Source organism: Alligator sinensis, unplaced genomic scaffold (genome assembly GCF_000455745.1).
Source record: "Alligator sinensis unplaced genomic scaffold, ASM45574v1 scaffold1581_1, whole genome shotgun sequence".
Taxonomy (NCBI): Eukaryota; Metazoa; Chordata; order Crocodylia; family Alligatoridae; genus Alligator; species Alligator sinensis.
Window position 1 is genome coordinate 861343 of NW_005842641.1, and position 13012 is coordinate 874354.

Genomic DNA, 13012 nt, shown 5'->3' on the forward strand with positions numbered 1-13012 from the left:
GCTCTCTCATAATACAAGATCAGGGTGCACCCAAAGAAATTATCTGACAACAGGTTTAAAATGAAAGGAATTGCTGTTGTTCACAATGCATAATTAATGTGTGAAACTCATGGCCACAAGACATTGTAGAAACCAATAGTATAACTGGGTTCATAAAGTGAGTAGACAAATGTACAGAGGATAGGTCTATTAGAAGCTATAAAACATAACAATTAGGGATGTAACCTACCCAGCACTCTACCTTATTTTTTATATCCTAAGGCAGGGCTATCCAACTGGCAGCCTGCAGACTGCATGCAGCCCCTGGGCTGCTGGCCTAGGTACCGGTCCCTGCTTTGCAATTTTGCTGCTTCTACCAGAGGCCCTAGATTTCTCCTCCCTACTCCAGCTTCTGCTGCCTGCCTCCTCCAGTTTCCATTGCCTTGGGGGCAGGGTGGAGAGCTATGAGGCTGAGGGAACCCATGGCCAGAGGGCTTGGAGGGCCCCAGGACCCTATATGTACACAGACCCTACATGTACACGTTCAGGGCAGTCCCAAGGGGAAATTTAAGCCTCCTTTACAAACTACCCTCTGATTTGTACCCTGTGCATTTGCCTCAGACCTGAGGCTTTCATCCTGGACGTCTGGACCCTCTTTGACATGGTCTCTTCTCCTTAGACAGGGTGCTGGCTTCTGTGCTTGGCTAACTGGACATGCATAAGGTTAGTCCCTAAAGCTAGTGAAAATACTTGAAATAGCAGATGGAGCTACTGCTGAGCTGGCAGAGATACCGACAGGACTGTGCTCAAAGTTTAGTCCATATTAGATTGTTTTTTTCAAAAGTGTTACTTGTTTCTATTAGAACAGCTTAGTGGCACAAACGTGTTAAGACCGGGTTAGTCCGAACAACCTCAAGCAAAGCAATGATGCAGAGTCTTCCATGCTTAGGATTAATGCTGGAAGCCAAGGTAGAAATGATCTCTTCCAAGGTAGCTTTTCAAACGAGAGAATTAAATAGTAACTGGACATCAATCAAAATCAGGAATTGAAGACTAGGTCAAGTAGGTCTGATCAGAAATAACTATAATATTACTAATATTTTTTAATTTATACAGAGCCTTTCTGTATACAGTTACATATTATTAAGTCTATTCTGCAGATGGGCATGTTGAGGTAGGGAAGATCAAATGACTTATAAAAGCCACTAAGTCAATGACGAAGCCAAGAATAGAACAACTCTAACTCCTAATCTTTTAACTATATGACCATGAATGTAAGCAAGGCAATGTAGAAAAACTACCAATTTGTCCAGCAGCGGAGGAGGGGCAGGCAGAAGAAGGGGCAAGTAGTAGGGGGGCAGGTGCCAGAAGGCAGGCACTGCAGGAAAGTGGGGGGTAGGCAGCAGGGTGGGGGAAGTGGTGGAGAGGACATGTGGCAAAGGTCAGGCCACTTGATTACTCTGTTGCCTGCCCTCCTGCCACTGCTTTTCCCACTGAAGTAATGGGGAAGGACAAATTTAAGATGAGCCTCCAATAGTTAAGATTCTGGATTATAAAAATTTAGTTTTCCATGTATAGAATAAAATCACTGGGGTCATCTTATATTCAGTCATCTTGGATTTGGATAAATGCAGTAATTTATCATATTACTTTATAATACATGTGTCAAGTGCATACTAAATTTGCAATCTGCAAGCCTACATCTTTGAAATTCGCCATAGGCTTGTATGGCCTTGCCTACACGTACCAACTCTGCTGCCAGGAGTTTCTGGTGACAGCAGACAACAGCTGCCACTAGCAAGCCACTGGAGCAATTGTACCTCAAGAACTTCTGCCAGCTCTGCATGGCTCTACTGAAACAGCTGTACTGTCAAGGTGCAGCATACATCTTGAGAAAGCACTCACTGCTGAAGAGACTGTCAGGCGGCAGGAAGCACAGGTATATCTACTGCTAGATTGCAGCAGAAGCTGCCATTTGTTTGGAGACATAGTATAACCGCTGGCAGCAAGAACAGGGTTTGCTGCCAGAGCCACCTTGAGCGTAGCGCACATAACTGCTGTCGGGAAAACCAGACAAGGTTTTTTGGGTAAATCCAATATCTTTTATTAGACCAACTCAGATAGTTGGAAAAATTATTCTTAGCAAACTTTCAGGCACAAACACCCTTTATCAGCCTGATGTGCTGGTGTTTGTGCCCGAAAGCTTGCTAAGAATTTTTCCAACTATTTGAGTTGGTCTAATAAAAGATATCAGATTTACCCAAAAAACCTTGTCTGCCTGTCCTTAGACCAACATGGCTACAACCTACACCCATGAAGCCAGGAAAACCAGGTAGCATAGATCAGGCCTGTGTTGCAAGGCATTTATATCCATACCTTCCCTTTTGCCGTACATGTTGCTACGTTACTAGCATCAACATACTAACATGAGAACTAGCTCCTACAAACCAAGATACTATTTTAGTTTTCAGTTAGCTAAGCCTAGCTTCTGGGTGTTAGTGCTCCAGTTTTTCCCAAAGCTGCATATTGAAGATGCTTTTTAGAGTCCAATCAAATCAATTTGGATGATTATATAGATAAGAAGTCCTACACTAGTTGGTGATATGGACTCAGATGTAATAAAATACATTTTTAACTTACCACATGCTGAATCCTTTTGCAACACATAAAGTTGACTATTTCTAACAGCTGAGCGACCTCTTGTATCACCTCTTGAAAGATCTGCACTTCCAGGAGGAATCTAATGTGCAGAAGAGAACAGAACTGGTAGTGAGGATTGGAAAAAAAATCAGTTACCTAATCCAACAGCTACTATGTACATAGCAAGAACCATTTCAGAAAGCTGGCAGGCCTGTTGATAAGGTAACTGATTTTCTTTCAAGTTGCTCTGAGAAAGCCTTGGCTACAAAATTTAGCAAAATAATAAACCTGGAGCTATTACTTCCTTTTACTAAAACTCAAGGAAAGGTAAGGGTCACATACATATACAATGTTACAATGTCTCTAAAACACACACACACCATGAGGCACACCAAGAATTTTAGACTCAAAATTACTTTCCAACACATGTAAATCTGCTGTTATTTAGCTTCTAACCAAAAAACTTGGGGCCAGCAGGAAGGGTGTGTTCTGAAATGGAGTAATACAAGCGTGGTCCCTATTAAGTAAGTAAAGACTTGACATGTCAGTCTCAAGTCTTTTGCAATTGTGTAATATCCTTCATTTAGTATCTCTAGACCAATGACAAACTTGGACCTGAGAGCTATTATCAAACATCAATTTTCCCCGGAGCAAAGCCTACTGCTATTACATCTCTCCTTTCATTGCCAAGTAATCAAAGTTATTACCTTTACTGGCAATCTGCCAGCAATGTGCTCTCACCTGTCCTTCCCATTTGCTGAATTTACTTGCAGTATATGTAGCTGTGTTGCTGCTGTTATAACCAGATGTTGGGCCAGAAGAAAGACTAAGGCTGGAATCTGTACATAAAGTGCTTGTGCTTAAAAGAGTCTTCAGCTTGGCTTCTTCCTGAAAAGGATGCCAGTGTTAGGCACATTCTAAAAAGCGGAAGTCACCTACATTGAATAGCATCTAGCCAAGGCAATGACAAGGCCACCAACCCTGAAAAATGAAGTAGGACTGATCTGATTGGGTAATTTAAGTCCTTTGCCCCCTGAACAAATGTGGACATTATAAGAGCCACCACTGCAAGCAGCACTATCAGGCTGTTCTATTACTGATGGATTTGGTCTTTTTGTTGAGTCTGCCCTCGCCATGGAGACTCAGTGATTAAAAACGTGCATGGAGCTATCCAGGTCAAAGGGTGGTGTTTCAGAGAAGCCTGAATAATCACAACCTGTGCTGCTTCGGTCCTGCAGGGATAGGATTTCACTTTCTAGTCTGACATTTGCAGGAATACAGTGCTGTTCTGACAACCTGTCTTGATTGCAAATGCCTCCTGCAAGTCACTGGTTTGACTTAACTCTGGTCAAAGACAGCTACCAAGGTCTGAAGATTTTTCTTTAGCCACAGCTGCTCAATATTAACCTTAAAAAGACAATAACACTGGCAGTAAGAAAACACTTAAAACCCCAGGATGATTTTTACTTGGAAAGACAATTTAAAGTTTAGTTTTTCAGCTCAGCTGGAGCATTTTTACAGACTTCAGTAATAGAAACTGAAGTGGATGTGGTTAATGCACAGTGTTCAAAGTGTTGGGCTGCTTGGTTTGTTAAAGGATGCAGGGGCAAAGACATGACTACTGCATTACCTCTCACATATGACAAAAGGCTTCCTACAGTTTCTACTTATAAGAGATGACAAAGAATTTTCTGCAGGGACAATGCAGTCCCAAACTAAGCAGTGACCCAAAAATAAAAAAGGTGCTGTCCCTACATCAGAACCTCCCCCCCCTCCCCCCCAAAGCTCAGGAATGGAGGAAAAGTGACAAAAGAAAAAAAAAACCCAGCACAATAACAGGAAGAGGCAAATGACCCCCACCCCTCCAGACTAAAGATGAGAGTGGAGAAAAAGGACAGAACTAAACCATAATAAACCTACAGAAACAGAATTACTCTATCCATCAGTAAGCTCTGCTAGCTCCTATTTTACGGCAAAAAGATGTCATTTCCCACAGCAAGTGAGTGTGAGGCCTCTTGGACCTAATGGCTTAGTCCAACAGGACCCAAAACTAAATTACTTCAATGCTGTTGGTGGGGCAGGGTGAGGAGGATTAACCCAAATTATCATGTTCAGTCTTTATTAACTTTGCCCCTCACCATGGGCTTAATAACTATCAAGATTTTTTTAAAGCAAATGAGAAAATCTCAATATATTAATCTAAGAGGAAAAGGACAGATGTGCATCCAGAGCAGCTATAAAAGGTGAGGTGGATCTCAGGAATGTGCATCAGTTGCTGCGATCTAATCATTACATCTGCATGATCCTGTAGTGATATGAGTGGGATAAATTGCCCTTACTTAGAATGAAGCAGGATTAAAGCTAGAACAGTTCACTACACGTGGATCACTACAGCATGTGTGGTCTCCTTTGATGGTTGAGACAGGTGTTACATCAATCTATATCCTGTATGGCTTCAGTACCTACAGAGATTTAATGCACACCTTCTGTAGCTGAGAAAATATTTGCTCCCGGATGCGCCTTTTTTCTTGCTCAGCTCTCTCCCGAAGTTTGTCCCTCGCTCGTGCAATTTCTGTCTTGGCCTCCTCTCGTGCTCGCTGATAGTCTTGGAGCAGGAGCTCGATCTCTGATGGATGCTGGACAGTCCTTCTCTTCGGTTGTTGAACTCTGGGGATAGGGAAGAGGGAAAAGAAAGTGGCAGGTGTCTGACACCATGTCACACGGCAATAGGAATGAACTACGACGAGCTGCTTTCTTGTTACACTGAACAAGGAACTTTGGGGAGGGAAAACAGCATTATCTGCAGAAGAAAAGATTTTCTCTATTTTACTGAAGTGCTTCTGGAAACACTTTGGCTTAGCTTCGCTTTCCCTCTGCTACTAATTAAAAGAAAGGCTTTATCTAAATGCAGCCGTCTCCTAAGAATTCTATCCTGTATCAGTAACAAAATTCAAAAACTCATGTTGCATTTTAACCACAGCTGCTGCATATTACTCCACTATACTGTCATCTTGCTTTCTGGTTATCCACTCTCACTGGTTATCCTTGTAAATGTTATGCACATTTGGCTATGGTCATGTTTATAATAGTAACTTTGTGAAGTATTTATCTGCATGCCTTCATTAGTTTGCAGGTTCAGAAGTTTGGGGGCTACTTGTGTGTGTTTTTACTGTTTGCAGGCTTGAGTTTACTGCCTGGGAATTAAGATCTGCAATTGTAAAAGGCAGCATTTGTGCCCATTCACCCAGCCTTCCAAAACGTGAAGTTTGTAGGCACACAAATGTGGCTAATGCAAAAATAATGCAAAGGTCAGTGAAAGATCAGCACTCACTGTTTGCTTTGCAGATCTGCAAAGCAGTCTGCAGTGGAGCAGCCCTCAGTTTTAGCACAAAGATCAGGTGCGACAAACAGAAGAGATTCTAGACGGGAGTTACAATCTAGACCAGCATTTCTCAAACTGTGGGTCGCAACTCAAAAGTGGATCACAAGAATATATGAAAGGGTCATGAACAAACTTTAAAAATGGATCAGCGAACTTCAAAAATTGAATCTCCTTTAAAGGAGAAAAATATGGGAAACTGGCTTTTCCGTTGCAGGTTGTTATAGTTCCAGCCCGCAAGAGGTTGCTTGGGGACCCCCATGCCCCACACACATCATCCCAACCCCCTGTCCCACACACCCACCCCCTGCCCTATACACTGGGGCCTGGGGGTAGAGGGCAGCAGATCAGGAGTGAGAGGCACTGGGTCAGGACTGGCCACTGATGTTTACAAAGAGGTCCTGGTACAACAAACGTTGAGAACCACTCTAGATGGCGTGGTGGTTTACCAGTTTCTCACAGCAAAAGTGCTTCTTTAGCACAGGTCCTTGAAGTGGGTTCAGCTGCAAGTCTGATGCTCACTGTAGAAATCCTTGAACCTACCACTGAAGTAGGCCAGAAGAACTGGGCATAACAATCAGAAGAGGACAGCAGGAAAAACAGCATTTATACACCCAGAGCATCACGTGCATCAGCACTCCCACCACCATTTTTCAGCTTTAAAGTACCCTGCTGCCATTTTTCAGTGTGGGGACAATGATACACGTGATGCTGGAGTCTGCTGGAGTGCAGAATTACCATGTTCCAGCAGACACGATTAATCATGTTGGAGCAGCCTTGCTGCACGTGTATAGAGGCGCCCGCAGTGGCAAACCCTGGTCATGCGGAGGAACAGTGGCAGAAGTGCGGTGAAGTGGTGACCTCTGGAAGCAATGGCTAGCGCAGCACTACCCAGCTGCAAGCTCTAGCAGCACTCCCCAGTATCAGAGGAGCAGTGTTGCAGACCTTCCTACCCAGCACTTGCTACTTTGGTTGGTGTTAGTGAAAGAGCCCTGGAGCAAAGTGGTGACCCCTGATAGCGAGGAGCTGCAAGGGCTCTGGGGCAGGCCTCCCTACACAGCACTTGCTGCTTTGGCTGGCATAGCTGGGTAGAGCCTCCAGATGGCAGCCCTGGGAAAATCTTCCTTCCCAATGAGTGGGCTAGGTGGTAGCTCCCACTCCTGTGGGTTGGTTTGCCAGTGACTGAGACTGAAATGTTTCAGGTTCTAGTTAATGGTCAACAGTTTATTTTCTTCCTCCTGTAATAAATCCTATTACAGTTGAACGTTGCTTACAAATGGGGAAGTTTGTTCACTTTAGAACACCCAGTTAAGATTTATCTTCCCAGTTTTCTGGGTAGGGGCTCAAGCTACATTTGAAAAGCTGTTGTAAACCCCCTACATTTGAACCCAGATCTTGTTGCTGCTATTTGGTGCCTGACAGAAGGGTTACATCCCTGTAACAAACACAACTTATTCTCTCTCTGAATAGGGGAGAGACACTCTGATGTTGTATCAAGTCAGCGACTGCTTCCAGGCATAGGGACATGACACACTTTAGGAATCACCTGCATTATTGATCCTCTTGTTCATCTCCAGAACTTGGATTATCTAATTGTCAGATCCTCAGTTTCCTTTGCAGGCCTCACATTTACTAACTTGGAGAATGGATTCATGGTTCATGTCACTGGGAGTATACTGACATCTAGGGCTGTGCGAAACAGCACCGTTTCATTTTGACTTCTGTTTCACTGTTTCAAAGGGACAGTGTTTCATTTTGTTGTTTTGTTTCGTTTTGAAGCACTGTTCTGTTTTGTTTTGTTGAAACCGTTTTGACGTTTTGCCCATAGGCTATAATGGGGAATCATGAAAGTACCTAAAACTTTGTCATTTCTTGCCTGATTCTGATGAAAATTGTGGGGATAGTAGCTCCTTCTCAGGGCAAGAAGCCTGCCAAGTTTCAAGGAGATAGGTGCAGAGGTTTCTGTGAAACTGCACTTCAAACAGTTGAAAGGAAAACTCGTATCACTTCCTGGCAGTGGCAGCCTCCTGTCATCCCATGTGCAGATCCGGGGGCCCACAACCCCAGGAGGGCTGTGGGGCTGTTCCAGACTCCTCCCGGGGATGTGGGCCCCCGGATCTGCACACGGGATGACAGCAGGCTGCCGCTACCAGCTGGGACTGGTGCTGGGCGCAGCCCAGGCCAAGCGCTGGGAAGTCTGGTGCTGCCACTGGCCCCAGCCAGCAGTGGCAGCATGCTGTCATCCTGTGTGCAGATCCAGGGGCCTGCACCCACCCCGAGAGGGCTGCGGGGCTGTGCCACGCTCCTCCTGGGGGGCGCGGGCTGACACCTGGGACCGGCACTGAAGCCAAACAAGCTCAGCTTTGAAACTCAAAACTTTTCGAGTGCCCTTGTTTCATTTTGAAACTGTTTCAAAGCCTTTTGTTTCATTTCAATATTGCTGTTTCAAGCTCCAAACACATCAAAAAAGCTTCGAAACGAAACACCCGGTGAAATTTTGCACAGCCCTACTGACACTGCACTGACTTCCAATAGTCATACAAACTCAAGGTTCTGACTTTCATCTACTAAGCAGAGAAAACCCGGAGTCCCAACTATCTAGAAGATCATCTCACTTTAAATTACTATCAGGAGCAGCTGGGAGCCATCTCTAGATTCAAATGAAATTAAATGAACAGAGCTTCTCAGCAGAGAGCCACCAGATTCTGCAATTCCCTTCTCCCACAGGTCTGACAGAATCCAAGTCTGTTGATATTTAGGGCATGGTGCAGAGCCTGTCTCCCCTATACAACATTTTAAATAGGAAGGAATATGAAAGATAAATACAATATATACAATGAGATGAGGTTGTAGATCAGTGATTCTCAACCAGGGTGCCACAGCATCGGGGGGAAGGGGCTAGGCGGTACAATGACAGCTGCTGAAGGGTGCCAGCAAGAGATAAATGACATAAGCTGGAGAAGATAGATGCAGGCAAGGAAATTTGTTTTTAAGTCATGAGTATTTTGTATTGATATTATAATACCAATAATACCAGTTAATATCATGAAAAGGGAAATAAAATGTCACAAAATTTTGTATGAAAATTTATTGCCTTCTCCAATGGAGGGTAACAATTAACTTCCCAATCCCACAGTTTGCTACTTTTGTAACTGGCATTTAAGAGGAGAATCTCTGTACTCAGTTCTGCTACAGAAACCTCAATGTCAGAAGTTGATGTAAATTGCACAGGTACATTTCAGAGCAGCATGGAGGCCCAAAGCTGAGGTTTATGTGACCCTACCTAGTATTTTGTACCACATCTCTTCTCAGTTGCTGTAGGTATTCTCGGCGTCTGCTGGGGAGATCCAGATCCCTCTGGCTTGTGTCCAGTGTCTGCAACAGGCCCGCATGCTTTTGTGGACTGAGACTCCTGCTTCTTCGGTAACTCTGCAGCCTTTCTGCTCTGTCCTTTCTCAGGGCTTCGATGGTCCTCATGTGTCTATCAGGGAAACACAGCCATAATCACAAAGTATACATCCTGCAAAACTAAGAAGCACAATTTTCCATTGTGTTATAAGATGTTGAATACTGTAAAGAATGGAAACATAACATTTGCAAGTCTCTAGTAACAGGACTCCTGCACAGCAATCTTGTGTCCCACAATCAGAAATTCTAAAACATGATCAAATTTAAACAGCAGGAAATAACTGCAAAGAATGAGAACTCATTCTAAGCCTTGTAGAGCAGAATTTTATTTCCCTTTGTATGCCGAAATGGCAGTTTTCTACCTGTGTAAAGGGCTTTTTTGGCACTTACACCCAGACTGTGATTATGTTACAGCTGCACTGTGGACACACAAATCTGTGCATGTCAACTGAATGTGTGAAGTAAACTATGCACTGGCTGGGCAAGTACACAGTTATGTACACAGTCCTATTCTAGGGGTATAAGTGCATATTAGTCACAAAAATGCAAGTAGCTAGACCTGGGGAAGCAGATCTGGTTTCAAGGCTACCCTCATCCAGAGCGGGTTTGAATCTGCATTTCTGTGATTTGCCACCACAGTGGTCTAACCATCACATCGTAAGTTAGGTGTTATCAGGTGGTCCCCCCCCACTCCACCACACCTTTTAAAGCTGCTCCCCTTGGCCATCAAAAGAAGGGAATATGGGAAGGCCACAAACCAGAAGGTCTGTGGCTTAGCAAGATGGCTGTTGCCCTCGATAGGAGGCAGGGGCTGGATCTGCCCCAAGAGGCCTGTCCCCAGTGGGGCAGAAGCTTCTGAAGTGTACTGCTTTCCACCCTTTTTGTCCAAAGACTATTAAATGTTAAGGATGATGGATCAGATTCAAAGGGAGCACTGGATGGGTGAGTGGATAATACCTAACTTCTGGTGTGGTGGTTAGAATATTGGGCTAAGAAGTCAGAGAGATGCAGGCTCAAATCCCCTCTTGGGGAGGGGAGAAGGTTAGTCTAGAACATAAGTCTTCCACTTTCTAGGCATATGACCTCTGTACTCAACTACTGGGGCTAAAGCATGAGAGGGTTGTTGTCCTCTTCTGCTAATGTAGATGTGTATGTACTCAGTCAGTCAATAAGTAGCCTTCTATACATGCAGGCTTATGTGTCCACAGCACAGAGGCAAGTGCCAAAAATGACCAGGTACATGATTAGTGCTGTTTAGGCACACAAGGGAAATGGACTTCCATTCCTAATGGCTGAGGGACAAACTGACAAATTAAAACAGATAAAATACATTTTAATCCTAACTGTTAAATTAGAACAACTGCCTGATTTCAGATGCAGATGTCTTCTAATCATTAACAGCCTATAAACAGAGCTTAATTCTGACTCATTGCCTCATAATTCTTAAACTGCACCATTTGTTTTTGTGGCCTGCAACTTCAAACAAGAGTGCCCATGAACACAGGACTGTCCAAGTGGTTACTCATGGGGCTGGAAATTTAGTGGTGAGGCAAGCAGCAGCAATAAGCCTCATGGCTGCCACAGCTGCTGTGTTGGTTGGGAGTTAAAGCCACTGCCACTCACCCCACCACAGAATTTCTGGGTTATGATCCCTGCTGGGACGCCTTGTGGTGGCAGCATTAACCCCACCAGCGCTGGTCACCCCACAGCCAAGCTGCCAGGTCACGATCTCCTCTGGCAATGCCTTTTGGCAGTGGGGTGAGGGGTAGCAATACAGTCAGCACATAGGGGATAATTCTGCTGCAGCTTGCTCTACTGCCTGAGGTAGGTTGTCCAGCCCTCAAGAAGTCCCACAGTCTAGACCATCAACCCAAATGAGCTGGATAGCGCTATGCTCATAGAAGCAAAATACAGGTACTCCTCACTTAACGTTGTCCCAGTTAACGTCGTCTTGTTATTACATCACTGATCTATTTGAGAACATACTTGTTTAAAGTCGTGCAATGTTCGATTATAACCTTGTTTGGCCACTGTCTGCTAGTAGGTAACTACTGTGATATAACTGGATTCGTTTAACATCGTTTCACTTAAAGTCGCATTTTTCAAGAACATAAGATGGGCATCAGAGGGACACCAGCCTACCAGCTGTCGATGCTGACTTGGTACAGAGCCACTTGGATGGACTGGATGTGTTCAAGTCAGCAGGCCCAGATGAGCTGCATCCGAGAGTACTGAAGGAACTGGCTGGTTTCATAGCAGAACCACTGGCATGACTGTTTGAGCGCTCCGGTCAGGTCCTGGAGGACTGGAAAAGGGCCAATGTGGTCCCTATTTTCAAGAAGGGGAGGAAGGAGGATCCGAGTAATTATAGGCCAGTCAGTCTCACCTCCACCCTTGGAAAAGTCTTTGAAAAGATTATGAAGGATCATATTTGTGGGAGCCCAGTGGGAAAAATAATGCAGCAGGACAACCAGCATGGATTCGTAGCAGGTAGATCGTGCCTGACTAATCTGGTTTCGTTTTATGCCCAGGTCACAAAACGCTTAGACGCAGGAGTAGAGGTGGATATCGTTTTCCTGGATTTTAGGAAGGCCTTCAATACAGTATTTCATCCCATTCTCATAAATAAATTAAGAGGCTGTGACTTAGATGTTTACACGGTCTGGTGGATGACAAATTGGCTTGGGGGTCACACCCAGAGAGTGGTAGTAGATGGGTCGGTATCAACCTGGAAGGATGTGGGTAGTGGGGTCCCACCGGGTTCAGTCCTTGGATCTATACTCTTCAATGTCTTCATTAGTGACTTGAATGTGAGTGTGAAGTGTACTCTGTCCAAGTTGGCGGACAATAATAAATTGTGGGGTGAAGTGTACACTCCGGAGGGTAGGGAACAATTGCAGGCAGACCTGGACAGGTTGAAAAAGTGGGCAGAACACAACAGGATCCAGTACAAGGACAAATGCAGTGTAAAAATATCCAGCACACCTACTGGCCGGGAAGTGACCCTCTCAGCAGCACAGAAGTGGAAAGGGATCTCAGAGTCATAGTGGACTCCAAGATGAACATGAGTCATCAGTGTGATGAAATCATCAGCAAAGCTAACCGCACTTCATCATGCATCAGCAGATGCAAGGCAAATAGACCCAAGGAGGTGATACTTCCCCTCTATGTAGCACTGGTCAGACCACAGTTGGAGTACCGTGTCCAGTTTTTGGCGCTGTACTTTAAGAAGGCTGTGGGTAGACTCCAGAGGAGGGCCACTCGTATGGTTAAGGATTTACAGGCCAAGCCCTATAAGGAAAGACTAAGGGACCTGGATCTCTTCTGCCTACACAAGAGAAGGCTGAGAGGTGATCTTGTGGCCGCCTACAAATTCATTGTGGGGGGTGCAGCAAAGTATCGGAGATGCTCTGTTCACCAGGGCGCCTCTTGGGGTAACAATGAACAATGGTCACAAACTGACAGTAAACAGATTTAAGCTAGACATCAGGAAAAACTTCTTCACGGTGAGGGTGACCAAAATTTGGAATAGGCTTCCAAGGGAGGTGGTGCTCTCCCCTACCTTGGGGGTCTTTAAGAGAAGGCAGGATAGGCATCTGGCTGTGG

At 44.7% G+C, this 13012-nt stretch overlaps 1 protein-coding gene across 1 annotated transcript in view; it reads right to left on the minus strand.

The window, feature by feature from the left end:
- The window catches only part of LOC102378399 (stAR-related lipid transfer protein 9), a gene marked incomplete at its 5' end in the record, with an annotated part of 93272 nt that overhangs the window by 10152 nt on the left and 70108 nt on the right, over positions 1–13012 (minus strand). The window contains 4 exon segments of the mRNA XM_025215373.1: positions 2620–2719; positions 3361–3507; positions 5103–5286; positions 9282–9479. Coding sequence (XP_025071158.1) covers positions 2620–2719; positions 3361–3507; positions 5103–5286; positions 9282–9479 — 629 coding nt within the window.